General features: G+C 39.4%; 1 protein-coding gene and 4 non-coding genes across 5 annotated transcripts; 2 read left to right on the forward strand and 3 right to left on the reverse strand.

The window, feature by feature from the left end:
- The first annotated feature begins 770 nt into the window (after positions 1-770).
- On the forward strand, positions 771-853 carry TRNAL-CAG (transfer RNA leucine (anticodon CAG)). The gene has a single exon. It is a non-coding gene; the product is annotated as a tRNA-Leu (tRNA).
- Positions 854-1,776: 923 nt separating this feature from the next.
- Positions 1,777-1,850, reverse strand: TRNAT-AGU (transfer RNA threonine (anticodon AGU)). The gene has a single exon. It is a non-coding gene; the product is annotated as a tRNA-Thr (tRNA).
- Positions 1,851-5,149: 3,299 nt separating this feature from the next.
- Positions 5,150-5,223, forward strand: TRNAI-AAU (transfer RNA isoleucine (anticodon AAU)). Its single transcript has one exon. It is a non-coding gene; the product is annotated as a tRNA-Ile (tRNA).
- Positions 5,224-5,522: 299 nt separating this feature from the next.
- On the reverse strand, positions 5,523-5,594 carry TRNAH-GUG (transfer RNA histidin (anticodon GUG)). Its single transcript has one exon. It is a non-coding gene; the product is annotated as a tRNA-His (tRNA).
- An 8,214-nt stretch (positions 5,595-13,808) lies between these two features.
- On the reverse strand, positions 13,809-22,954 carry CPOX (coproporphyrinogen oxidase). Its single transcript, XM_087722043.1, has 7 exons — positions 22,395-22,954; positions 20,088-20,231; positions 19,440-19,550; positions 17,973-18,114; positions 17,444-17,662; positions 15,300-15,404; positions 13,809-13,905 (listed from the first exon to the last, which is right to left on the reverse strand). The coding sequence occupies exons 1-7, from the start codon at positions 22,879-22,881 to the stop codon at positions 13,809-13,811; spliced, it is 1,305 nt and encodes a 434-aa protein (XP_087578169.1). The 5' UTR covers positions 22,882-22,954.
- Positions 22,955-23,789: the final 835 nt, after the last annotated feature.

The following is a 23,789-nucleotide window of genomic DNA, read 5'->3' on the forward strand; positions in this document are numbered from 1 at the left end:
ACAAAATTAAAGCTTACTTCATGTTGTAATTGGGTACATTACACAAGTTGGATAAATTCTGAAATGCGTCACTTTAAAAAATTGAGTTTGCTACATTCTAAATACAGTTCAAAATAGTTAAAATAGTTAAAATATAGAGCAGTGTTTAATCTTAAAGTGTGGTCCTAGGACCAGTCGGATTTCCCAAGGCTCTAGAGTCCATAAAATCCAAATTATTGGCTAGCCAATGTTGAAAAGTATTACAATATTAACACTCAATCAAACAATTGTGAGAAGTGAAAGTGCAGTTAATGCATCAATTTTAATTTTTCATATGATAAATATAATCCATACAAACATATTGGTTTGTCATAATTTTTAAAAATGGAAAGAGTCCTGAGATAATTTTTAAAAAAAGAAACATTGATATCCAGGAACTTTTGCATCTGTTTTAAATTACGAATTTGAGGCTGATACAGAAACAACCACTGGTAACCTGTTTGATACTGAGATACTATATGTAACTTTACTTATCTAAAGGTAATGGCCATAGGAACATTAGCAAACTTAATTCCCATATATTCAGTTTGAAACGTGAGAAAATGTTGTGCATGGTAATCTATTCAGCAATGGAAACATCAGAGAAATCCCTTGACTAAAATCTAAAATATTTTGAATTAAACAGGACTGTAAAATTATGAATCTAAAACAGCCTTTTAGAATTTCAAATGTGAATGTCTCATCTGTTGTAATTCATTACTAATAATAGTTTAGGAAACCTCTACATGAATGTCAGGATGGCCGAGCGGTCTAAGGCGCTGCGTTCAGGTCGCAGTCTCCCCTGGAGGCGTGGGTTCGAATCCCACTTCTGACAAAATCTCCTTTTGTTTCCTTTCGTGTTAATGCATAGACTTCTTGCAAAAAGCCCGCTGTTTTGCAAATTGGAACGCGGTCGTTTAATTTAAAGCATATCCTAGGTTGCTCTTTAGAATATACAAACATGAAACAAGCATTCCCTCTATATCCCAAGATACGCAGGAGATACGACGGCTTGATGTAGAGAACTGAGGCCCCCTCGCGCCGGTTTGGTATCGCTTCGTTGAGTAAAGGAGGCAGAATTCAGAGCCAAGATCAGGAGGGCTGAAAACCCGACAAATCTTTCGTAGGGCAACGTGCACGAGCCCCAAGATTTATTTATTTATTTATTTTGCAAAGGAGTTCTTGTGAATGCGTTTGCTGGAAAACTTGCTGGCTGTTCTGGCTTCTAGGCTAGGCTCTATTCCCTTCCACCTTGTGGTTGCTCAAAATTTCTTGAAAAGAATCTTATTCTGCAGAAGCTCAGGTGCTTCTTCAGACGATCTGAAGTACACCAAATGCTACGACTAGGGAGGCGTGAGAAGAACCCAAACTAGGAAAAGGGACAACAGCCAAAAGATGAGATGTTTAGTTTGATTCTATTTAATTTTTAAAAACGCTGCAAATAGGTTTTCGTTTTTCGGGATTATATTAATAAACTGACTGGCAATTTAAACAATCTGATGAAAATCCAACAAATGGGAGAAATTAAATACATTGCAGTGAGTGGGTCAAATATGAATATTCGGCTTTGCCTCAGATTGTTTTTTGGATTTTTCACCTGATTCTTTTATTGGGCTTCAACTCATTCTTTCTGAACAAAAATACTTTGCCCTAAAGTGCAAAAGCATGTTCTATGTGACGCAGAATGCGTACGACAATAGATACAGTCCAGGAGTTCAAAACTAAAGCCTTATTTCAGAACCCTGAGAGATACATTATAGGCACCGCTGGGATTCGAACCCAGGATCTCCTGTTTACTAGACAGGCGCTTTAACCAGCTAAGCCACGGCGCCCAAACTTGACCACCAATTTTTCCAGAGGACTCTCCAAAGAATAAAATCATTTTAATCTTTTTTTAAAATAATAGGTGAATAAATTATTTCGGAAAAACCTATCTTGTAGCCTCGAGGGGCAAGTCTATCTTTTTTCCTCATATTTTGGTCAGATAAACCCAACCACAATACTATCACGAACTGATTTCAAACAGACTTTGTCTTTACAGTTGTCAGTTTAAAAAAAAACCAGAGCACTGCTTTTTTCTTATCATTTTGTCATATATTAAACAAAAAAGATTAGGAACTGATTTTGCTAAATTCTTGTGTTTTCTTTAAGTACACTGAATCATGCTAACGCACTCTAGACTTCTCTGCAGATATAACAATGTTGGCGGCATTACCCTTGTTAAGCAACATACAATGTAAAACTCCTTTTACAGTTGTTTTTGGCTTTAAGGAGTGCCAAAGGAAAGAAAAAATACAATATTGTTCAAAGCACAGATAGTAAGTTCAGATACTGCCACTTTACACCTAATTTTGAGGTAAGACTTCTAGAAAGAAGCTCCAAGTTGCTCATAAGGAGAACAGGAACAACCGACCGCAAAACTAGACTAAAAAACAAACATACAGTAAAAACTATCTTTTTGCAATGTTTTAACTAATTTTACTTCAGATGATGCAGCATGCACCCACGAGTTGCTGGCCAGGTTAGGTGGTCTAAATAGAATGGACCTTATAAATTCATTTTAGTTTGGCTTTTATTCTAGTGCCCTGGAGTCCCAAAGTTGACTTTTAGCTGGAGTGAACCTTCTCCCCAACTTCCTCATAAGTATTACAAATAGGGCTGAACAGTGTGGCAAGACCCTGTAAAGTGGGGGCACAGGAAGTGAGAGATAGAACAGAGGTAAAAGCTGCTGACAGCTTAAGATGAAATAGGAACTTCTCTTTTTTATATTTCTCCTATGTACTTTGCTGTAACAGTCCAAGTGAACTTCCCCTTTTGAAATGTCATGCTTGTCTCGTGTATGGAAACGCCTTGAGAATGTACTGTGTGGAACACGGCATAAAAGTAGGATCCTGGGCAGAGCTCAGTTCAGTTCAGATGTTGGTGTGTGAACACGCTGAACTCGAGGCATCCAATAAACCTGTTTCTCTCACTTTCGTGGTCTCAAGTCCTGCTCTTTTGTAAGTAGATTACAAACCACAATCTGCTGCAACACAGAGACAGCTGTTGTCCTAATATCCTGCCCTCAGTTCTATCCGGTTGCCCTTTCCAGCCCCTACAGCAGAGTTTCTCAATCCTTAAAATCTGTCCTAGGGAATTCTAGGATTTCATGATTTAAAAAAGGGATGTTTTAACTACTGTATTGGCCTCAATTGTGACTTATAATAGTTAACTTATAATAGTTAATAGTTAACTAGTTAACTTTTTCGAACAGGTTTATCAAATCCATTAGAGTGGCATAACACATCAATGGTGGGTTGCAAATATCGGTTCGGGTGTGTTCCCATGCATGTTCGCATGCGCGCACAACACTTCTGCGCATGCCTCCCGCCGCCCCTACTACAAGTTTGGCTGAACTGAGCTGAACTGAGAGCAACCCACCACTGATGCACACATATATAATAGAATATCTGTCATATTTTATATTGTCTTTATCACCAATCAGAATTCATAAGGCACACCTAGTTCATTTTGTTTGGCCTACACAGTTTGTATATTGCACTGGACTTGCTGCAGACTCAGCCAGCAATTCATGGTTAATAAAATTATGGTCAGAAATGGAAAGATATTTCAGTATAAACAGAAACTCTGTATTTCAGCTTCTGCAAGTTAGGGCAGAACTGGGAACATCTCCAAAATCCAGACAAAATTATTCTGGCAATTAAAATATTTAACTATTGGCTGAAGAGCCTATGAAGATCGCCTAAACCAGATTACCTAAACTATGCTTTGAAGAATAAACTCTCAACTAATCCTCTCGCATATTTGAGGTCTGTACTCTAAACACCATTCTACAATATGGATTTTCTTTTCAGCTTCCAGTTCAAACATGAAATTGTGAAAGAGCATGAACATGTTTTTTTTTCTTTGTGGTGACTCCCTTCTTTTGAAATATCATCCTTGCAGAACTTATACTGGCCCCCATGTCAACTCTTCCGTAATGTCCTCAAACCAATGGGCCTGGGGAACCCAGAGTGGGATGGAGCCCACAATGAGGTCTGAGGAAAGCACAAATGTAACATTTAAGATGTTAATGAGGGGAAAAGGTCAAAAGATTGTTTGGAGTTCAAGAGAGACAAATGTACCAATTAGTTCTAACAAATTTTGTCTCATCAAAAGACAAACTCCATAATCCTCTCCTGACCTGGAGAAAAAACATGTTTTTATCTTTTCAGTTTAGCAATGTTAGAAGCTATGAATCAGTCTATACTGCAATAGGATACATTCCAGTCTGCAATGATTTGATCACTTAAAAGAGAGGAAACAATAATCAAACTATAAAATAACTCAATTAGGAAGTACAATACTACAAAGTCCATCTTGTGCAGCTCTCTCTTCGCAGCAATATTATCTATCTATCTATCTATCTATCTATCTATCTATCTATCTATCTATCTATCATCTATCTATCTATCTATCTATCTATCTATCTATCTATCTATCTATCTAATCTATCTAGATATATAGATATATAGATATATAGATATATAGATATATAGATATATAGATATATAGATATATAGATATATAGATATATAGATATATAGATATATAGATATATAGATATATAGATATATAGATATATAGATATATAGATATATAGATATATGTAGTGTTTCAGCTGTTGATATCTTTACAGACTGTAAACTCTACTCAGTGGCCAGGAACAATTGCTTAAAATCTAAGAAATCGTGAGACCCACAGACTAAATTATACTGCTTGCAGAAAATGAACTTGGATTACTAAAAGAGCTGTACCTTTCACACCAAAGATCCAAAAAAGAATGAAGCATTTAAACTCAGTTTGATTACAGGGTTGAAGATATATTGTGACAATTGTGTGTGCATTGGTATAATTAATCAAATAATTAATTTAAAAAACTGCTTGAATTAAAAACTTTTAGTTTTCCTTCACAGTGAAAATATTTCTATGAATTCTAGTTTGGAGAAGCTCCTGAACATATTTAAGTAAAACGTTTGCCTTCCTAATGAAAAATAGCTGTGTTAAATAGTAATCTGGAAACATTTAAAACGATCTCATTTTAGAATTGATTTTCTGAACGAGAGAAAACTTACAACCTAGTATCGCATCGGGCCGGTTAGCTCAGTTGGTTAGAGCGTGGTGCTAATAACGCCAAGGTCGCGGGTTCGATCCCCGTACGGGCCAAACCTTTTCTGTTTCTTGGCAGGAAAAAAACATTTTTTCCCCATTTTCTCACGTTATTCAGTTTGCTGTCCAGTAGGTTTTTGCAGAGATTTCAAATAGCCCTCTGTATCAGGTTCATAATGTACAGCATTTTGAATCCCCTATCCTGCCTATTTAACAGTGGGGGGAAAAAACTCACGTTTTGTTCCACCGAAGAAGGAATCATTACAGAAAAGTTCGAAGTTAGCTTTAACATTATTCTATCCTATTTATTAAATGGGGCATTAATTTAGAAGGCCGAGAAAAATTAAAGAAGGAACTGCCGTGACTCGGATTCGAACCGAGGTTGCTGCGGCCACAACGCAGAGTACTAACCACTATACGATCACGGCGCGCCACTGGAGAACCGATGGACGAGCTTGGTAAAGTGATATATAGCAGACTTGCTAAAACAACCACTAACAATGGAACTTAAGTCTGTTATCTCTCATTTCCGAAATACTTTCTCTAAAATTTTAAAACTCTCTTGCTTTATTTTTGGTTTTAGTTTTTAATCAGCAGAATAAAAGAGGGGAAAAAAGAGAAGGTTAACCAGCAAAGAGGAGCACAGGAGAGAGAACCAGCCGGCAGATTCGGTTTTTTCTTCCCAAATGCTGAGTCTTGAGCAACCCGAGGCCGGGGGAGCGAGCGCGGCTTTTCAAACCGAGGCTTTCTTCTGCCACAAAGTTTTAAGTCAGAGGTCTTCAGTTTGAACTTTAAGACTTGTGAACTTCAACATAGCTGGCTGGAGAATTCTGGGAGTCGAAGTCCACAAGTCTTAAAGTTGCCAAATTTTGAGTTGTAAACAAATGGATTAGGAATACGTGGTTCCGATGAAATGGATTTAACACGGAGCGTGTCTCCCCCTCTGCTTCTTGGATACAGCGGGATATGTATAAACTGTCCCGTTCTTTGCAGACTTCGCACTAGCAAGATATCCTCAAGCCAACATTTTAATAGACTAGAATAACAGAGTTGGAAGGGACCTTGGAGGTCTTCTAGTCCAACCTCCTGCCTAGGCAGGAAACCCTACACCACTTCAGACAAATGGATATCCAACATCTTCTTAAAGACTTCCAGTGTTGCAGCATTGACAACTTCTGGAAGCAAGTTGTTCCACTGATTAATTGTTCTAACTATCAGGAAGTTTCTCCTTAGTTCTAAGTTGCTTCTCTCCTTGATTAGTTTCCACCCATTGCTTCTTGTTCTACACTCAGGTGCCCTGGAGAATAGTTTGACTCCCTTTTCTTTGTGGCAGCCCCTGAGATATTGGAACACTGCTATCATGCCTCCCTGAATTCTTCTTTTCATTAAACTGGATATACTCAATTCCAGCAACCGGTCTTCATGTGTTTTAGCCCCCAGTCTCCTTGTTGCTCTTCTCTGCACTCTTTCTAGAGTCTCAACGTCTTTTTTACATCTTGGTGACCAAAACTGAATGCAGTATTCCAAGAGTGGCCTTACCAAGGCATTATAAAGTGGTATTAACACTTTACATGATCTTGATTCTATTCCTCTGTTTGTGCAGCCTAGAACTGTGTTGGCTTATTTTGGCAGCTGCTACACACTGCTGGCTCATATTTAAATGGTTGTCCACCAGGTTGTCCAATGGGTTGGAGGATTTGGGAAAAGCGCCGAAACTGAATTCCTGATGCTTTTGTAGGCTTTATCATGCCCCAAATTTTATATGTTATACATGGCGATCTCTAAGAATGGGCTTCTTAGACTGTATTGCCCTTGAAATGACACATGATTATGGGTTGCTCTCCATGGATAAAACAAAGCATTTATTTGGGGCTGGGAGTATTCATAGGTCTAAAATTGACTATAATTCTCAAAGCAACATACCAAATTTGGAAGACATCACGTTAAGTTCACAACAGCCCAAAGTCTGAAAAGACCCAAGTAGTCATGTTAGTTTGATTCTGCTGGGGACTTTTGACTTTAATTAAAATGAAGCTTATTGGAGAATCTTGGAACAATCATTGTTTCTGATTCCTAGATCAAATCTACTTCCCTAGATCGAATTTAATGTTATAGGATAAAACAAGGGAAGAACCTTGTTGAATTTTCATGGATGGACATGAGGGATAGAAGAACTGTGAGAAGAACTAGTTAGTCAAAGAAAAGGAAAGAAAGAAAGAAAGAAAGAAAGAAAGAAAGAAAGAAAGAAAGAAAGAAAAAGAAAGAGGAAAGAAAAAGGAAAGAAAAGGGAAAGAAAAAGGAAAGAAAACTATCAACCAAACTACACAAACACCTCCTGGCCATCAAGAGACATGATGACCTTCTATTCCTCATGGCTGTCCACAAAGACTCAAAAGGACCCAAATTCGATCAAACCGGGACTATAGTTGTAACCCAAGTGAAGTCAAGGAGATAAAATTTAGTTTAGTTTATTGTCATTGCACGCAGCCCAGCTGATCAAATCAACTGGAAACCAGACCATGACAACATCAGAAAAAATCTGAACACTACTAGCACTAATGACATCACACAGATGGTACTTAAAACCAAGGACTATGACAGCCAATCACACAGCCTGAAATCAGACCAGGACTCAGAAAGGTATTTAAAGGCCAGGGCTTCCCCCAGACAAGCACAATCCAAAGTGCACTGAAGATGTCGCCTTGAATGGGGACGAAATGTTTGCAACCAAATCGCCAAGCTTAGAAGTTAAGCCAACAACAGCCAACATGGTATCGTAAAAAATTATACAGAGATGCAGAGATGTTATTAACTTCTTTTTTTATTTCCTTTGTCTTAATATATTTTAGACTGTGTTTGTAAAAATCTATACCGTTTACGGGCTTTGGGAAGTCGGGGGGGGAAGGGAGGTGGGGTGTTGGGGGGGAAAGGGGGGATACATAGTATGTGTTAGATTTTAAGGTAACGTGACTGCACTTGTATACTGTTGCTCTTTAATTCCACTGTAAAAATAGGACAAGCTGAATATATTAATAGATTGTAGAAATACACCGAAGGGAGGAGTAGAGGGATAGAAGAAAGAGGGGTAGAGAGGGTGGGAGAGAGGACTGGAGGAAGGGGGAGAAGGAAGGGAGGGTGTGTATCAGGAGAGAGGAGTGGTAGAGGGGGAGGGGAAGTAGGGTAGAGGAGAATGATGGAGGGAAGATGGAAAGTTGGAGGGGGGCGAAAGAAAGGGTGTATGGAGGGTCGAAGAGGTACATTGGGTTTTTATTTTTGGGGGTACTGCTGATAAGAGGAATGGCTGGGTTTATTGTTTAATGTTATATGGCCCCGGTTATGCACAGTATATATGTGACTGTACGAAAATGAAAATGGAAAATAAAAACACATTTACATCAGAAAGGTATTTAAAGGCCAGGGCTTCCCCCATACAAGCACAATCCAAAGTGCACTGAAGATGTCTCCTTGAATGGGGACGAAATGTTTGCAACCAAATCGCCAAGCTCAGAAGTTAAGCCAACAACATAACTATTAACCAGAGCTACTAATATACAAAGACATTTCATCAGTAAAGGAAATAAAACAGTCCAGTTGTCTTTTGAAAAAACACCTTTGAGCTACCTTCCCTGCCTTTAACAAGGAAACCAAGGCTATGTTTTATTTGTATGAGTTGTGGTTTTGACTTCTGGGAAACATTCCAAATTAATCTCTGGCTTCACTGGAATCGTAAAAAATTATACTCAGATTTTTAAATAGAAGCCTGTCTCCAGCCTCAGTGTTTTGGCTGGCTGGGAGACTGTCAAGTTTACTGATGGCGAGAAATAGGAACAAGGCAAGGTAAAGGCTTTGGATTATCAGAGCACTATCTTCTTTATCCATAATGTCAGGTAAATCCCAATACCATGTAGAGTGCAGTTTCTAAAAACATCTTCAGATCAATGGTACAAACCTAATGGTTATCACAACAGCTGATTTTTGGGCATCCGCGTTTACTTCCCATTCTTTGTGTTTTGTCAATTCTTCCTGAGTGAGAGGTCTGAAAACCTTTAGATGCTTGCAGATATTTGGGTCCCAAGCAGTGGTGGGTTGCAGGTGGTACACCCCGGTATGGGCGTAATGGAGCCAGCCCAGAGCACCGGATACCGTTCCGGTACAGTGCTCTGGTGGGCCCACCTGAGCTCCTTACCTGTTTTAAGGCTTCTGTGCTTCCGCACACGCACATGGCGAGTACAGCACCTGCACAACACTTTGCGGAGCAGCTGGAGCATCATGAAGGTGCTAAGACGCATATGCGCACTGTGTGCATGCACACTGCGTGCATCCATGAGGACATACTGGTTGGAACGGGATTTGAAACCTATCACTGGTCCTATCACGGTTCTGGATCCGTGTCCCTCATGGCTGGTTACTAACTGCAGTGAGGTGACACGAGGCTGGATCCAGGCGGTTGTAACCGCCTCCCTTCGGGAGGGGAACTTCCCCACCGCACTGAAAGCGGCGGTGGTGAGACCCCTCCTGAAGAAACCATCCTTGGATCCAGCTGTTCTTAACAGCTATCGTCCGGTCTCCAACCTTCCCTTCTTGGGGAAGGTTGTTGAGAAGGTGGTGGCCTTCCAGCTCCAACGGTCCTTGGAGGAAGCAAACTATCTAGACCCCTTCCAGTCAGGCTTCAGACCCGGTTACAGCACAGAAACCGCTTTGGTCGCATTGATGGATGATCTTTGGAGAGCCAGAGATGAAGGACACTCCTCCATCCTGGTCCTCCTTGACCTCTCAGCGGCTTTCGATACCATCGACCATGGTATCCTTCTGCGACGACTGCGGGGGGTGGGAGTGGGAGGCACCGTGCTACGGTGGTTCTCCTCCTACCTCTCGGACAGGTCGCAGTCGGTGTTAGTGGGGGGGCAGAGATCGTCCCCTAGGCCCCTAAATTATGGGGTGCCGCAGGGCTCGGTCTTATCCCCCCTACTATTTAACATCTACATGAAACCGCTGGGAGAGATCATCCGCAGGCACGGGATTAGATACCATCAATATGCGGACGATACTCAATTGTATCTGTCCGCCCCGTGCCAAATCAATGAAGCGGTTGATGTGATGAGCCGGGGCCTTGAGGCCGTCATGGACTGGATGAGGGTTAACAAGCTTGTGCTCAACCCAGAAAAGACCGAGTGGCTGTTGTGTTTTCCTCCCAAAGATTTGGCCAATATTCCAACACTCAGGCTGGGGGGTCAAATTTTACACCCCTCAGAGAGGGTTCGCAACTTGGGAGTCCTCCTGGATCCACAGCTGTCATTCGACCATCATTTAACGGCTGTGACCAGGGGGGCATTCGCCCAGGTACGCCTGGTGCGCCAGTTGCGACCCTACCTGAATCGGGAGGCTCTCACAACAGTCACTCGGGCCCTTGTGACCTCTAGGCTGGAATACTGCAATGTGCTCTACATGGGGCTGCCCTTGAGGAGCATCCGGCGACTTCAGCTAGTGCAGAACGCAGCCGCGCGAGTGATTGCGGGTGCACCTCGATTCACCCGCATAACACCTATCCTCCGCGAGCTGCGCTGGCTACCTGTCGATCTCCGGATGCGCTTCAAGGTGCTATTAATCACCCATAAAGCCCTACATGGCAGTGGATCTGGATACTTGAGAGACCGCCTTCTGCCAATTACTTCCCTGCGACCTATAAGATCCCATAGACTAGGCCTCCTCCGCATCCCATCGGCCAGCCAGTGTCGGCTGGCAACTACAAGGAGGAGGGCCTTCTCAGCAGTAGCCCCGACCCTTTGGAACGAGCTCCCCGTGGAGATTCGTACCCTCTCCACCGTCCAAGCCTTCCGCATAGCCTTGAAGAACTGGCTCGCCCGTCAGGCCTGGGGATAAGGATCGTTACCCCGCCCGAATGATGAATGTATGTTGTCTATTATTTTATTATATGTTGTTATCTTAATGTTGTATCCCCCCTTTTCCTGGTTTTGTGTGAGCCGCCCTGAGTCCCCTCAGGGAAAAGGGCGGCCTACAAATGCTAATAAACCTAAACCTAATACAAACAAATGCTAATAAACCTCCACCGTCCAAGCCTTCCGCATAGCCTTGAAGAACTGGCTCGCCCGTCAGGCCTGGGGATAAGGATAGTTACCCCTCCCGAATGATGAATGTATGTTGCCTACCATTTTATTATATGTCTCTATTTGATGTTTGTCTTTCCCCCCTTCCCAGTTTTATGTGAGCCGCCCTGAGTCCCCTCAGGGAAAAGGGCGGCCTACAAATTCTAATAAAACTACAAACTAAACTACAAAATAAACCTAAACCTAAGTAATTGAATTTATTAATGGTGTGACGTGTAACTGAAGCTAAGATTTTGTTTACACAACAGTTAACATATTTAAACTTTGCTTCTTATTTGATTATAATGCTGAACTAGTTACAGAATCCCTTAAGCTAGAAGAGCCATTTAGCCATTTAGCTCCATGTGTGGTGTAGAAATACACATAAGAATATTTCCAGCAGGAGAGATTATTCAGTCCAGCCACTATTTGAAAGCACCTAACAAGGGGCAGCACACTATCCTCCTATAATTGATTCATCTCCCAAACTGATATTATAGTTAGAATTTTTTTCAACTTTTATGCGGCATCAGTCATTCTTTATTTTATGGTCTGAAGTCTAGAGTGATAAAGAGTTAAATTTCTCAACATAAACTGAAATACTTTGTCAGAAATGTTTGCACTACAATGCTTGAAATAAAAATGTTACACAAATGTGTTTGTAGATCCAAATCTTTTATTCAGTTTTGGTTTTACAATACAGAAAAAATGAAGATCCCATAATCAAAAATAATATATCAACAATATATTGTGACAGTACATAAAACATTTTCAATTTTGCAAAATTCTGACATAAAATTAAAAGCAAAAATTGAGAAAATCCTTATCTTTTTTCAAAATTGAAAAACAATTTTTAAAATGTTGCTTCAAATCAGAGGTCTAAAATTTTAAAAGTAATCATGTTAATGCTTCCTGCATACTTATTAACAGCACTCTTTATTAATAGCACAAAACAAGATGCTGGAACAATCATATCAAACTAAAGGAACATCTGATCAAAAATAATATTTGTAGCTCAGATTTGAACTGGGGCTCCCTGTTTCTCTCTGCGCTAGATGGTTTTCTTTTGGACATTTTGTTACCAAACTAGATAACATCATCTAGTTTAAAGATGCACACAAATAATGAAGAAATAGTATGAAAAAGTTGTTTTTCACTTTTATTATTCTTTGCCAATATTCAAAACACAAAGTTGAACTTAAGTTTAAACACAGTGGTTTAGAGTCCAAGGTATCTTTCAGAAGCAGGAACATCTTCACTTCCTCATTCTAATGAAGCCCATTATCTCCTTAGAAGCAGACCTGGGTGAACCCAGGAGGCTTGCTAAGAAGTAATCTGGTTACTCCAGCTGTGATGTGAGTTTTACATTTCTCTAAACCGTTGTTAATATATATCAGTTTGCAATTCCATCCAGTACTCCTGCAAACTCTTTTTATTGACTTGTTTTCAAAAAAATATTAATGGGATTAGCTGAGAATTTAAGTCTCTGTTGACAAAAATGTAAAAGGTTGGCCAAAATTAAGCATCAGATACCTTTGTTCCTCAAAAGCTCGTCTCTGTCCTTCCCGTTACTTAATTCTTAAAACTTTAATTTGGACTATTCCAGTACATAGTTTACTGAAGGAAACACTTCTCTCTGACTGTCTCAGCAAAGGTCCTATGTTTGTGCACATACATGCAGATACTTTCTGTAGAATTGATTATTAGTTTGGTATAGGACTGTTACCTTCTCCCAAACATGTTTGCTGAGAAACATATTTCAAAAGAGTACATGAGAAAAATATTGGTAACCTGAGGTACAATATCGCCTTATACTCATCCAGAAATCAAGTTCCAATGTGTTCAACTATTCAAACATTATGGATGTACACTTTTATGAACCAACATCAAAATTACCTACAGAAATGTAATTTGTTTCATTGAAAACTCTGTACCAGGTGCTGTACAAATGCAAAACCAGGAGTTTGGGACCCTGATAAAAGGCTGGGCTGCATTTCATCTGCAGTCAAGAACTGTGCTACTAAGATAATTTATCCACTTGTAGCGGATACTAGCCAATACAGACTCTCTTTTTTTTTTTGCAATTTAACAGATGATCACAAGTCAAATGGACTAGCATTTCAGATTAAATTACAAAAATCATTCTACTGGAAAGTAATTGGCAAGAAGTCAGAAATACTGCAGGCAATGTAAGGCTGAACTGAGTCTGTCAACAATTGTTTCTTTTGTGAAAAGTAAGAAAGTGTGTCAAGTCCTTGAAAGAGGGACATGTAGTCTACACCTCAGTAACTTGCAGCACTTCACTACCCTCTGTTATTCAGTGCATTTCCTCTTGCCTTACTAGATCTTTTACAGTTACACTAATACAAATGACCAAGAATCAACAAAGGAGCAATAGGTGGGTTCTAAGAGAACATTCACAGGGGATAGAATCTAATATTATTCCTAAGGCATGAGGCGAGAGAATAGGTAAACATTCATTAACTGCCAGGCGGTGACAGGTGGATTTGGGAGTGGGCAGCAGAACAAGTCCTTTCTTCATGGCTGAACATGTGCCCAGTCTTTGGGATGGCGCAAAACTTCTAGGATTTCTGCTTCCTTGGAATTCTCTGGTGGTGAATGCATATACTCCCATCTGAAAAGTGGATATGTGCAAAACAGCTGTTAGTGCTTTTCTCCCCATACATTATTTACAATGTCAGAGTTTAAAGTCCAAAGTGTGTGTGTGTGTGTGTGTGTGTGTGTATATGTATGTATGTATGTATGTATGTATGTATGTATGTATGTGTATATATATATATATATATATATATATATATATATATATATATATATATATATATATATATATATATATATATATATATATATATAATGTCTATTTCATACTTATTTTACTGTGAATTTACCCGTTAAACACTGTAAAGTTTACCCAATAAAAATCTATATTGCAGAGGAAAGGATTTGTTTTCTATTATTTTCCCTAAAATACCAACACACAATTTCAAAAACAATTTGCAGGTGAGCTTGAAGAAAAGGGAAAACAGGCTATGCAGGTAAGACAGAAATGGGAAATTTCCAGAATGTCCTATTTTCATTTATATCTCTTGAATATTCTCCAACTTGGCCACAACATATTTCACTGCCTTCTGTTATTCAGAAATAATTGCAGCTTCTCTTAGAACCAGTAATTACATTACTCACTGGAAAAAAGTGAATTTGGATAAGGCATGCTGAATACAAAAATTCCCACCTGGTGGTCTCTCTCTCTCCCTTTCTTTTTCAATTTAATGCCCATTTTAGTTGTTTCCCATTGTTGCTTTCATCTCCTTTTCTCTCTGGTCTTGCCATACAGTGACTTATTTATTTATAAGACTCATATGGCTGCCTGTCATATAATGACTTTAGGCAGCTCACAACAGTTCATGAAAACTTGCCTAAAAAGAAAAGTAACTCCCTCTCCCCAGCCAAGGTAAAGGTAAAGATTTCCCTCGCACATATGTGCTAGTCGTTCCTGACTCTAGGGGGCAGTGCTCATCTCCATTTCAAAGCTGAAGAGACAGTGCTGTCCAAAGACATCTCCGTGGTCATGTGGCTGGCATGACTAAACACCGAAGGCTCACAGATCACTGTTACCTTCCCACCAAAGATGGTCCCTATTTTTCTACTTGCATTTTTATATTCTTTCAAACTGCTAGGTTGGCAGAAGCTGGGACAAGTAATGGGAGCTCACTCTGGTACGCGGCGCTAGGGATTCAAACCACTGAACTGCTGACCTTTCTGCTGCCAAACTGCCGACAAGCTCAGCGTTTTAGCTACTGAGCCACTGTGTCCCTCTCCCCAGCCAAACAGACACTTAATTCAATCCCCATCCTAGTCCAATACTTGGGAGAAGAATCTGGTCTTCATGGCCCTTCAGAAGGCCACATCAAGAGAATGGCTTTACGCCTACTGCAATTATAACCCATTTGTTTTTTTATCATTAAACTATCCCACAAACCTGTTTTTCTATTTCAGTTATGATCTTACCTGGCAGTGAGTGGCAGAGACATAAGAATACTTTCAATTCTTGACCCTGGTGTTGCAAGGCCAAACTTTGTGCCTCTATCATACACAAGATTGAATTCCACATACCTGTTGGAAACAAAAACATCAAAGGCATTCCTCTAGTATCTTAAATGGCATTCGCTTTTTCTGATTTTGCTAACCACTGAGAAAGGCAAAGGTGTATGCAATTTAATTACTGATCCTGCCTAGCTTTTACTCTGGCTTTCAACATTTCACAAAACATTATTTACCTAATTCCAGTAGTTTTCAGAGACAACTATTAAAACACTCATAAAAAGTCTTGAGCTGAATGCTCAATTGTTCAGGTTTCCATGACTGCACAGACTCACGAAACACAGATTAATGAACTGTGACCATAAAGAGTAGTTTTAGAAATTATCTGTTTTTTTCATTCAGATCCTTGGATAACAAAGAGAGGCAGCATTGAAACTTAATAGTAGCATTTGTATAGCAATAATGGCTCAAACAGCACCTTTCTAAAAGTATGGGGAATGTATTATTCTATTTACACAAAGTAAATTATCCATCTTTTGCCATTTACACAATTCTGGAAAGAGGAAAAGGAGATGAGGGGAATATTGTTTTGTCTTATCTGTATGAAGTCCATATTAGCTTATTGCTGATATTTCCATTTTTTTAAAAAAAAATCTTCATTTGTCTTCTTCACTGGAACAAATATTAAATCTATTATTTAACAAGCTGTTTGAACTGTAACACAATTTTCTATAATACTTATTGATCCTTTCACCCCACTGCATATATTTCTAATAAAATTATAAAATAATTTTTTATCATCATACAGAGTCAAGAGGAATTAATTATATGGAAGAAATATGTTTGGTGGAAAGACTGGATAAAATGTTAATAAGCATAAAAATACATCAGAATTATTATAATTGTTTAAAAACCTAGCATGTTTTCCCAAAAATAAGACAGGGTCTTATTTTCTTTTGAACCCCCCCTTGAAATAAGTGTTTGGTCTTATTTTCAGGGAGGTCTTATTTTTTGAGGTGCAAGAGGCGGCGAGCGGGGTCACCTCGTGGCTGCTGCTGTGTTGCATTATTTTGGGGAAAGGCTTATTTTAGAACATGTGCTCAAAAGCCCAATTGAGCTTACTATCTGGGGAGATCTTATTTTCTGAGAAATGGTAGAAATCAAAGGGCCAGTGGAGAAGACACTGAAATCACAACTGACGTCTTCATATATGGCAAAAATTGGTGTCTGATATAAAGATCAGAATCAGCAACTTAAAATTTGGGAAGAAGATGGTAGAAATAGAGATAGTAAGATACTGCATTTTATTTGTACAATTTTGACCTATGAAATTTCCTATAAAATTAGTTTCTGTTTTATTGTTATATCTATGGTTAGCCATAGAAAGACTTAAGTGACATGACATGATATAGCATCTGTTTCATAAAATGAAAGGTGGGTGGCAGTTACTTCATTTCAAAAACCTCATTCTTATCTTTCAGACCAGCCATAAGAATTGACAGTGGGTGGAGGTGGGGCTACAGCAGTTAGCTGCCACATGGTTTATCATAAGACACAAAAGATCCCATTTTACAAAAAATAAAGCTCAAAACAGAAAAATAGAATTCTACTCCATCTAAATAAAATTGGAAAATCAACAATTCTCATATCATAAGACCTTAAGTTTGGAATTAGTGAATAGTTTCAACACTCAAAATGAAATAAAGCTATTTGGGAACAGCAGAAATCTTAAAATATGCTGTTGAGTGGAGTAAGCAACCAGACATATTTTGACAGCATTTAAAGTTTTCAAACTTTTTCCAAAATCATATTAATGTGTTACTGATTAATTGTATTAATGTGCTAGTGCTTAATTTCAAAGTGTTCTATAATATTTAGCCTTGGAAATAAAAGATGGGAGGCAAGAGCAGTTATTAGATCTGGCTATAGTAGTATTAACTTTTAATAGTAAAGCCATAGTAATAGAAACTCTGGATGTTAAAGTTCAAGAAATTTCAAGACACTAAGCCAGAAAAACATGGGCTAAAGAAAGAGCCAAAACGTTTGGATTAGTGGTTCCAAAGGGTGTACCAATCTTCTATCCTGATACTCAAAAAGCCTCTCTTACTCACCTCCCTCTACGGATCTGCTGCCATAATTTTTCTTTTGGTGAGAACTTGTCCTGTGAGTGTTTCTTCACAATGGGAATATAGCAAGGCACAATAGCTTTGGTGCAACTCTGCACAAACTGAAAAACTTCTTCCTTTGAAGGTGAGTCCAAATCATCAAAGAAGATGCCTCCTATTCCCCGCCGTTCTCCACGGTGCTTGATGTAAAAATATTCATCACACCTGTTAACCCCAATAGTGCCGGTTAAAAGGATAATATAGGCCACAGAAGAGTGAAAAGACTGAGTCAAAACACAAGAAAACAACCTAGTGGAACGGCTTTATTTGAAAAGTAAACACACAATATTATTAAACAGAAAATATTGCAATATATTCTAAAACTGTTTTAAAACAGAAAGACCTTTAATCACTTTCCTGGATAGAAAGAAGAGAGGATTATTAATTTCAAGAGCTAAACATACATTTAGTTTCATCAGTTTCAAGAATGATAGCAACCATTTAGAAAAAATTCTGGCATGAAATTCCTACGTACCATTTCTTGAACTTAGGATATAGCTCAGGATTGTGCTGGTCACAGGCGTCCTTTAGAGTTTTATGAAAATGAATAGCATCTTCTTCATTCAAGTAAGTTGGTGTAAGGTCTGTTCCACCACCAAACCACCATTGTTTAGTACCTAAGAGAACAGAAAAAGACCATCATTTCTTTTTGTTACTTTTTTTTGTAGCTACTCTTGTAATAGATGAATCATCATGTCCACTTATTTACAACTCATCTCTAATGCAGAAAAATGGCTACTGTGATCTTAAGGACTTAATTTAAGAGACTCATTGCATAGTTACTTAATGTATTATATTTCCGGATATCATACAAAGTCAAATAAGTACAGCATGCATAAAAAAGCAAGTTACTACTTCTGGTTCTTGGACACACAATTTATCTCTCTACAAAAAAAGTATTTGCATAAAATAAGACCTTAGTTGTGAAATCTTGTGCTCAACAACTACTTCCTTATTTTTTTTTAATAGGACTAGCCTTTCTGGAATTTGTGAGCATGTAAATATGGCACTAATGGCTGTGGTAATGTCTTTGGACATTGCTGGCTCAATGGGCCTTGAAACAGAGATGAGCACTACCCCCTACAGTTGCCAATGACTATAAGCAGAGTAAAATCCGCAGGAACCCCACTTTTTTATGGTTGAATCATAAAGCTTCTCTTGTCTGTTTCTACTATTACCAACATGTCAGGAGTCTCTCAGACTCTCATCTAAAATGGTAATGGTAGCATCATGCTGCAAGGTCAGCTTTCTTTGAGCATGCATGCAATGTCACAGAACACAGAAGAGGGCTCACATACTCAACTTCTCCCTTGCGTAGTTTTATATAATTCTGGATCAAGGTATGGTGATACAGCATGGGTTGCACAGGTAAACCCACCAGTGGCTGGCCAGGTTAGGTGGTCTTAATAGAATGGACCTTATAAATTCATTTTAGTTTGGCTTTTATTCCAGTGCCCTGGAGTCCCAAAGTTGACTTTTAGCTGCAGTGAACCTTCTCCCCAACTTCCTCATAAGTATTACAAATAGGGCTGAACAGTGTGGCAAGACTCTGTAAAGGAGGGGCACAGGAAGCCAGACGTGGGGGAGATCTAGAACAGAGAAGTTGCAGAAAACTGTTGGTACGAAATCAGCTTTCCTGTTTTTGATACTTTTGTATGAATATCTGCTTTTGTATTTTTTCCAAGATGTACTTCCCTGTTCTGAACAGGGGCTTTTACGTTTTGTATGAATACGCCTCTTTAAACGCCCTCTGATTGACGAAGTTTGATTAAAGGTATAAAATCACTGCCCTGGGCGTAGCCCGGAGAGTTCAGATGTTGGTGTGTGAACACGCTGAACTCGATGCATCCAATAAACCTGTTTCTCTCACTTTCGTGGTCTCAAGTCCTGCTCTTTCATAAGTAGATTACTAACCACAATCTGCTGCAACAATGGCACTTACCATCTTCCTCTTCAATTTCAAAGTATCTGTAATTGAAGTGTATAGTGGGAATGTAAGGATTCTTTGGATGAATGACAGAACTCACTCCCATAGCACAAAAGGGCAATTTTCCTAAATAGCAATGAAAAAAGAATGCCTTAGTCAACAGTGAAAATGTTAAGTCCAGAGAGACTGTGAATCAAGCAGCATGTAAATATAATAATAACTATTATGCATAATAAAACAACAACTGAAAAACAAAACAAAATTGTAAGCTTTTTAAATCTCCTCTCAACTCTGCATTTTACATTCCAGAAGCATCTCTGGATCTGCAATCTCTAAGACAAAAGACACAATTTAAGTTTTTGAAAGAAAAAAGTAAATATGTCTTGCTGTTCAGAATACATAGAGTCTGTAAAAGATCTGAGAAAACTTCATATATTTCTGTCAAAATTTTGCAATGGTCCTCATTAACCAGGAGAAATCACATTGAATTCAGTGAGGTTGTCTTTGATATTAGTACACAAATAACTATTTACATTCAAAGAATACTTGTATAGTGGACTTGTGCCTAGCCTCTATGGGCAGCTGGATGATGGATTAGATTCACTTTTTGTTTAACCCAAAAGTTGTTAGATTGTTTAGCAGATTTCATGTATGAAGCCTTACCACTTTTGGTTTTCAGAGATTTTCCCCTGCTTCTCATCTGCTGAGCTGCTTCTTCAGAAAGATGTCCAAAAACAACTGAAACATTGACGCCAGCCTTCTCAAAGATTTCGCCATCCTGAAGGACACAGCTGATGCCTCCACCACCTGTTAAATAAAGCAGCAAGGAATTATTTCAACAGCTAACTGATTTACGAACTTTAGAATACTTTTCCTATTATGGACCTGTTCATATAGCTATCTATGATCCTTTATTTTTGAATGCAGGTCGTTCCACAGCATATTATTTGCCAAAAGTAGCAATTGGATTACAAGAGACCCAAAGGATCAAGTTCTCTTTGCTATGGCCTCCCAGCAATTAATTTTAAGAGGATACTAGGATGTGTGTGTAATTCAAGTGAGAACTGATGAAGGTAAAACTGATGGATTGGCAGCTTCAGTGACAAGATCTGGTTTATTTGTTCAGAACCAATGGAAGTTTTTTTCTTTGCTTCGTTTGGGGGGAAAGGAAGCATAGTTGAAGATTTTACTGCCACAATGCCAAAATAATAAAAGTAGAGGTCAGGCATATTCTATTCCGCTCTTTTCCTAGCAGCATAGCAGCTGAAGCATAAGACAAGTTGTACATGATAGTCTGTCTCTCAATTACTCAAAGGGCCAATTGTTTATAAGCAAATATATTTTATTTAGCAATAACACTGTATGAGCCGATACACTGAGACAAACATTTCTTTTTTGTAATAAAGCAGTCCTTGCTTATATATAGAAAAATGTACTTTTCACTCAAAGTCTTCCAGTGTCACTTTCTTCTAGTTATTGTCTCTTGGCAATATTTCAGAAGTGATTTGCAACTGTCTCCTTCCTAGGGCCAAGAGAGAATGTGTAGCCCAAGACCACCAAGTGGCTTTCTTTCTAATGGTCTTCTGGTTTATAGGCTGATACCTTAACCACTATACCAAACTGGCTCACTAAAGCTGTATATTAAAAGATATGAAATTATGCTTAGTAAAAAATACTAGACATAAATTTTGTTGATACTATTTAAATGTCCTTCAGTAATATCTAAGCAATATCAGTTGGGTTTTCTGAAATATGACATATCACTGATTCCTTTATTCATCTGTAAACATGGCAGGGTAATAATATACCTTTTGCCTTTACATGGCAGATAAAAGAGGGTAGAGGCAGTGCTGCAATCAATAGCACACAAACGAAGTATTACTGTGGTATTTCATAACAAAAGCAGGTCTTTATAGCAAATTTTGTATTACAGATACAAGGATACACAAATCCATAGAGTCAGCGTGATATAGTAGTTGAGGGGATGGACCTCAACCTGGGAGATCTAGGTTCAAATACACCTTCTCTGGGTGATTTTGAACCAGTGGATCTTTCCAGCCCAGGCTACCTCTCAGGTTGTGGAGAAAAATTAGAGAAAGGAATTTTGCTTAGAGCTCCAGAGAAGGCAGCGCAAGAATCTGACAAATTATTTACATCAATCTAGATTTAATCACTTCATATAGATTAAAGAAAGGATGTTAGGCTCTATAGGATAGACCATGTAGTTTTCTTAGTAACAATACCAATTTCTGGTAGCACCTTTTCCAACTAAAAAAGTATTGAAAGGCATACATTATCATGAGCTGCACCTCATCCATGCCTTTTAAATTAAATTTATTAGTTGTAAAGGTGTTACCAGAATCTTCCTGGTTGTTGATTATTATTTTTTTGGCATCATAAACCAACATGGTTCTCCATCTACAAAATACATAAATGTTTTGCTTCTATCTTCTTGCAAGGCTTTAAAAATATTTAGATTTGAGGTTACCTAGTTACCTCTTATGGAAGTATTAACTAAGACCACTCTCTATGGCTAAGGTAGGGTTCCCACTACCCAGCTGGCAACACATATTTTGTATTCCTGAAGATCCTTGAAGCAGCTTTTGCTATGCTCCAAGTCCTTAGCCCTTTTCACATCTATCTCTTGGTCATGCAGAATCTTGGACACTTCCATGTTGCTTTGTCTGCTTGTTTTTACAATGAAATAAAAAGAAGTCTCTAAATAACTGAGACCTTTGAGGTGTTTATTACAATCTGGGAACATGCTAAAGGGAAAATAAGAAGGCTCCTCTACTCTAGTCAATGAAACTTATGAGGAAGTGAAGAGGCCAGTTTTTAGATCTAGCCAAATTCAGTCCCACACTGGCAGGCAGGGGCAATTATTCCGAATTAGTTCCAACCTGCAGAGGTGCCAGCCAGCGTCCCCCGAGAAAGGAACGCGTCCCCACTCTACCCCGGAATTCGGGTCACCTTCCTTCCTTTCCCAGCGGTCCACGGTGAAAGCGGCGCCGCGGTCGACCTGGGCCAGCGCCTTGCACACCTGGCTCTGCGCCTCCATGATGAGCAGCTCCATGCGACTTCGCATGTCTCCCCGCCGGTCGCGCAGCTCTCGCAGTCCGCTCACCGGAGGAGCCATGAAGCTCTCGCACAGCCTCGCCAGATCCTCCTCCTCCTCCTTTCCCCACGGCTTTTCCGGTTGTATTTGCTGCTGCTGCTGCCGCCGAGGCTGCTCCTTCATCTCCGCCCGCCGCACCAGTCCCAGCCCGGCCAGCACCGCTGTGGCTCCCGCAGCCCAGACGAACGCTGATCGCTGCCACCGACCATCACCCCGACGGGAAGAGCCGCCCGGCGGCGATTCCAAGGAGCCCGAACCGAATATCCTGGAGCAGCGCGGGCCGGACCGGAGACTGAAACCCCGGGCGCCCAGGGGGCGAACCCCGCGCAGCAGAAAAGACATGACAGCGGGGACCCAGTTCCTTCAGCTGCCGTCCAGATCGGCGCCAAACCAGGAAAGTGCGCTGCCTACGCCCCTTCGTCTCTGCGAGCCCGGAAGAGGTGGGGAATGCAGAGCAATACCTCGTGGAGAGGGAGTGTCGTTTCACTGGCAATCATGACCCTCTCTAACATTGCATTTAAACTACAACTCCCAGCAGCACCCGTGGGATAAAAGGGACCTTGAAGCAAGAAAGCGCTTCGTTTTTTACATACAGTCCTGGCCAAAAGTTTTGAGAATTACACAAAGATAAAGTGACCAGATTTTCAGATTGGTAAAGAGGGACACCTTTGAGGGGGGGGGGGTTAGATTAAAAATTTTATACGGAGCAACAAAATTTTTCATACAACGCAAAAATAGTATTGTAATTTTTTTTTTATTTCAACATAACTACAATTTACAAATATAAATTGTAACTGAAAATGGTCGCTAAATGTGAAAAATGGTCATCAGTCACTTTTTTCAATGCCATTGTAACTTTGGTCACTATACCACCTTTCTTGCCACAGTTCTTAAGTGAATAACTGCAGCTGATAAGTTAGTAACATAAGTGAATCTGGTTTCCCCATCTGACTTTGTCAAAAGGACATAAAAGGCAATTACATGACCCCAGGACACTGAAACCATCATAAATACAAATCTGTTGCCAAACATCAAAATTTTGATCGCGTGACCATGAGGATGCTGCAACGGTCACTAAGTGTGAAAATGGTTGCTAAGTGTGAAAAATGGTCATCAGTCACTTTTTTCAATGCCATTGTAACTTTGGTCACTATACCACCTTTCTTGCCACAGTTCTTAAGTGAATAACTGCAGCTGATAAGTTAGTAACATAAGTGAATCTGGTATTTTGTATTTTGGATAGAATCTTT

This window comes from Thamnophis sirtalis, unplaced genomic scaffold (assembly GCF_051295495.1).
Source record: "Thamnophis sirtalis isolate CommonGarterSnake01/CBP01778 unplaced genomic scaffold, rThaSir2_p1.2 scaffold_8, whole genome shotgun sequence".
Taxonomy (NCBI): Eukaryota; Metazoa; Chordata; class Lepidosauria; order Squamata; family Natricidae; genus Thamnophis; species Thamnophis sirtalis.

Coding starts and splice junctions, on each gene's coding strand:
- CPOX (XM_087722043.1), bottom strand. CDS start 22,881: ATGTCTTTTCTGCTGCGCGGGGTTCGCCCCCTGGGCGCCCGGGGTTTC. Junction 19,551..20,087: donor ATCTCTGAAAACCAAAAGTG/GTAAGGCTTCAT, acceptor ATTGCTATTTAG/GAAAATTGCCCTTTTGTGCT. Junction 18,115..19,439: donor TGAAATTGAAGAGGAAGATG/GTAAGTGCCATT, acceptor CTGTTCTCTTAG/GTACTAAACAATGGTGGTTT.